Raw genomic sequence first — 4,479 nt, 5'->3', positions numbered from 1 at the left:
AGTTCTGATCAAGGTTTTTGTTTTTTTGGTTGTTTGGTTTGGATCTTTGTTATAATCTTAAATAAATGACTATCGTGTTGATGGGTTTCCTGCTTGTAGGTCGAACGAGAGTACTTATCCTAAACGTGATTTATACTAATCCATCCATATAGATATGTTGGATCTCGCTTAGTCTAAACCCCATTCCTTATAAATATAATATAAATAGGCACATTTCAATGGATCAATCTACTTTATTTACTCTTCTTTATCATTCCTACTTTAGAAGTAATTGTAGTTTTCCACATATCTACCTTTATCGCAATCCGACTCTACATCGTCTAGATCCATCTTGAATGGTCTGTCGACCCTAAAACGACCCTTAGATCTTAATTCCTGATTAACTCTACGTCTCTACGTCGTCTAGGGACGCCCGAGTATTACATCCAAGCCCGAGTATTACGTCCGAATTTAAAGACAAATCCAAATACATATCAAATGTATGCTAAAATCAAATCTAACACATAATAACTCATGGTAAAGAAATCAATGTCACATCATTATTAACTCTCGTCGTCTAACCTCACTCGTATAAAACGAGCACCTGTTTTACCATTGGACAAGGTGCTGAAACCTCACCAGCTATAGTATGTTGCAAATCAGTGTTACCACCCGACCACCGCAAGATTTGACCATTAATTCTCAGCTTTAAACCATTACAGCAGAAAGGTTAGGATAGCAAGATATCTGTCAATGATTATCTATGATATAAAAAAACTACAAGTACACTAAAGAAAGGAACAATAGTCTAGGATGAGAACACTTCCGATGAAACTTCATGGCTGCGGAAGGTAGAGAGTACTTGGAACGGTTTCACTCGGAGTAACACTGCTCTGAGAATCGAGTTGGCGCAGAGGCTGCTGGTGGATCTGGGCTGCACCAGATGATAGAACAGTGCCCGATTTGAATTGGCGCAAAGGCTGCTGGATCTGAACTGAACCAGATGGAAGAACAGTGCTCCCAGGTGCATGAATTGACGAATTATGTTCACTAGAAGGCACGATTTGTGAAGTTGTTGCCACACTTTTCTTAACGTAAGCTTGCCAGGTCGTGTTTTGAGCACCTTGAGCAGGTAGCATCTCGTGAGGATGCATATGCAGAAATTGAGATGTGCTCGTTGACTGCTGACCTAATGGCTGATTAGTATTGTAATAAGGTAATCCCAGCCGACGTGCCAAATTTGCAAGTGATTCCTTCGATATTGTACCTGCCGGCGGAACTTGTGGGCGTTGTGTTCCCTGAGCCTCAGCGTTCAGCGAGGCGCACCGTGAGAGGGGCACACCAGTGCCAACAACTGTGTTAGGAGGAGGCTGAGGATATGATGGTGGTCGGTACCTGTGTCCATGAGATCCCATTGGTGCACGAACACAAAACTGAGATGGGTTACTCTGAAAAGTCTTAGCGCTAACATGACCTCCTGATGAAACATGTGCAGTTTTAGATGCATGAGGCCGCACCAGACCATAGCTAGGAACAGAAGGCTGGAAATGATTATCATTTGAGAATGTATAAATTGGAGGAGCAATCTGGGCACCTTTGGATCCATAGCTCCGATTTTTAGTTCTTGGCGTAGGAGATGGTGCACTCGGCAGACTGATACCCCTCACCATATCCTGTGCAACCATAACAGAGATATCCACCTGTTGAATTTGGTTCGCAGTACCCGAAGCAGGAAATCTTCCAGTAAAACCAGTCATATTTGCGGAATACTGTGAGGATGATGGTCCTGTCGTGACTGAGCGTTTGAAATGCTGGGGTATTCTTCGTTTAGGATTTGGCTGGCTTTTATTTTTGGATATTTCCCTAAGTCTCTTCCACTTTCTATCCTTGTCCGTAGCATGACAATGCTTGTCCCATAGGGCACAGGGAGCAGGACAATCACAGACATAACAATGGCACTGCATAAGAGATAAGCACACCAATGAAAATGTGTCCATGATACAGCCTGCAGGAGTAGACTAAGATTCACTTGCAAACAGAGGAAATGGAGCTCATACTGACCATGCTACAATGACTTGCATGAGAACTGCTGCTGAATGGCAAGGCAGCGCATAGATGTCGTGGATGAGGGAAATCTCTGCATGCTAACTGAAAAAACAACATACAACTGTTAGGCCACATTATTATACCTTCCTTTAAAGCTGGACCTCTAAGATAAGCACAAAAAATCATGAGAATATCATATGTACCAGTAGCAGTAGTAGGGAACCCTTTAAGGACATCCATAATGTGGGGTATATCAAGGAGTCAACATGAGATTCAAATACATAGATACATCAAGACATCAACCTAAACTTTTTAAAATGACCTAGCTGATGCATTAAACTAGACACTATTGGCAGTGTATTGCAACGACCATATAATTATAAACAAGTTCCTCCTCACAAGTAACATTGTCACGATGGTCATCAATAATGCCATATGTGCTCATGCAAATGTTAAATTTTAACCAAAGATAGGATTAACATTACTAGGACCGAAAGAAATAAAATGAACTGTGGTTCGACAGCTGCGTTTGTAAAATAAATTTGTCGGTAGCGAGATATATATTGCCATACAATGACTACATAACAAGAGTTCACGAAGAGGCACCAACGCGGTCAAAATCTTTTGCCAACCCAGTCAAAATCTTTTCAAGCTATATAAACGACAACGGCGTACATATACGACTTTGGATTCTATCGCTAGTGACTCACGATGACAACACAATCGCTAGCGGCTCACAATGACACCATCATACAACCCATAACGGCAGTGGAGAAATTAAAGCTAGTAATCGTAAGAGCAATACCTCTCCTTTCTCCGCAACTATCTGCAGTTCATCCTCAGGGGCATCTCGTGGCGGTCCCCCCTCCTCCTTTGCAACGGCAACCGGCTTATCAGGGTCACCGTCAAGAATGACGCAATCATCGCCATCATCGTCGCAACGAGCATCAGGCATGGTGTTCGTGTTCTTGGCACCAACCGCAACCTCCTTGTCACCCACAACAGTCCCTGTTTCATCCTTCAGGGAATCCAACAGCTCCAGCATCATCGCTGGATAACCCACTCCCTCACAAACCGCGTTGTCGTCGTAGTCGTCTTGGGCCAGTATTCCCTCCGCCCACGCAAGGGCGGCGTCTTCCGGTGACTGGCGCTTGCCAGCGGCGGGCGTCTGCGCGCCGTCCTCGTCGGAACTGATCACAACAGGCACCTCCGCCGCAGACCCCATCTGCCGCACAACGAACTCTCAGGAAAGTGCGGGACGACCAGGAAACCCCCCCGGCAGCAGAGCCACAAGAAACCCCACAGCGGCGGGCGATGAACCTTTCGTCCTTGAACGGAACGCACTAACCGATCACCATGGAGGACGCCGAGCGCCCCGCACGGTGAAAGCTTGCAATCCGGGCCAATAAACACCGGGGTTTCGCGGCCGGGAATCGCGGCGGCGGCGCGTGGTGGTCTAGGAGAAGAATCAAAAGAATGCGGCTAAATAAAAGTCGCGGTTTTTGGAAATTTCACTCGCCGGACTCTGCAACTTCAACAGCCCAAACCTTTAGTCGCAAGTCGCAACTCGACTGGCCAACAGAAAACCACCGTAGTACTATTTGTAGTAATAGATCAAAACGAAAAAGAAAGGCAAGTACTAGTATAGGTATAGTAGATTGATTTGAATGGGAAGAACAGAAGACGGGCGTGAGAACCGAACGCATACCTAGGGGTCTCTTCGTTTTCTCCGTGACGGTCGAGGGCGAGGGCGAGCACCGGCAGCAGGACTGCAGAAGAAGAGTGAAGAGACGAGATGGCTTGTTTTGGCGGCGTCGAGAAGGGAGGGAGGGAATGTGATGGGACCTGAGGCCAGGAGGCGGAGCAACTGCACCCGGCCTTGCTTTTGTCAGGTTTCGGGCCCCGCACCTACGCGGCCTAGCCACGGTGGGTAGGGTCCACGAGTCAGTTGCACGGCTCCTTTGCCCGCGCCGCGCAGCGTCCAGCAGTGGCGGTGCCGTGGCCCGTGGCAGTTTCGCCCTCATATTACGTAGTTCGTGTGTGACGTGTGGCACTAGAACATCTCCAGTGATTTCTAAAGAAATGCTGTAATTAGTAATCAACTAGTTTTTTAAAGTGGTTAAAAAATAGAACGTATCAAGACAGCTAAGACTCAAGGGATGGGAGAGATTATACACTGGCTATACAAAACTAGATTATACACTGGTTATACAAAATTAGAAATGCAACCCAAGACACTAGAAATTTTTCTAGAAACTGACAAGTCACTGATCTATCAATCTTACATTCGGCATAATCAGCATTAGAATACTCGATTAGATCAAAGATCTCTTGGGTAGCATAGCCCAAACTTAGGAGTGTAAACTAATTATCTCATGATTCTTTTCACGGCCTTTAGGTGGATTTCCTTAGGGTCGGTCTGTAATCTTGCACACATGCATACTAAAAACATAA

At 45.6% G+C, this 4,479-nt stretch overlaps 1 protein-coding gene across 2 annotated transcripts; it reads right to left on the bottom strand.

Moving 5' to 3' along the window:
- Nucleotides 1-497: 497 nt before the first annotated feature.
- Nucleotides 498-3,929, bottom strand: LOC103631697 (RPM1 interacting protein 13). Of its 2 annotated transcripts, XM_020545030.2 has the most exons (5): nucleotides 3,734-3,882; nucleotides 2,831-3,250; nucleotides 2,041-2,127; nucleotides 1,574-1,937; nucleotides 498-1,456 (listed from the first exon to the last, which is right to left on the bottom strand). In XM_020545030.2, exons 2-5 carry the CDS (start codon nucleotides 3,248-3,250, stop codon nucleotides 816-818), a joined length of 1,512 nt encoding a protein of 503 aa, XP_020400619.1. In that variant the 5' UTR covers nucleotides 3,734-3,882; the 3' UTR covers nucleotides 498-815. The 2 variants fall into 2 exon arrangements, with proteins under 2 accessions (XP_020400619.1, XP_008650911.1); XM_008652689.4 differs by having other exon boundaries at nucleotides 498-1,937; nucleotides 3,734-3,929.
- Between the last annotated feature and the right edge of the window lie 550 nt (nucleotides 3,930-4,479).

Source organism: Zea mays, chromosome 1, assembly GCF_902167145.1.
Source record: "Zea mays cultivar B73 chromosome 1, Zm-B73-REFERENCE-NAM-5.0, whole genome shotgun sequence".
NCBI classification, from domain to species: domain Eukaryota; kingdom Viridiplantae; phylum Streptophyta; class Magnoliopsida; order Poales; family Poaceae; genus Zea; species Zea mays.
Note: the sequence above shows the minus strand (reverse complement) of the source record. Positions and strands in the feature narration are given on the sequence as shown.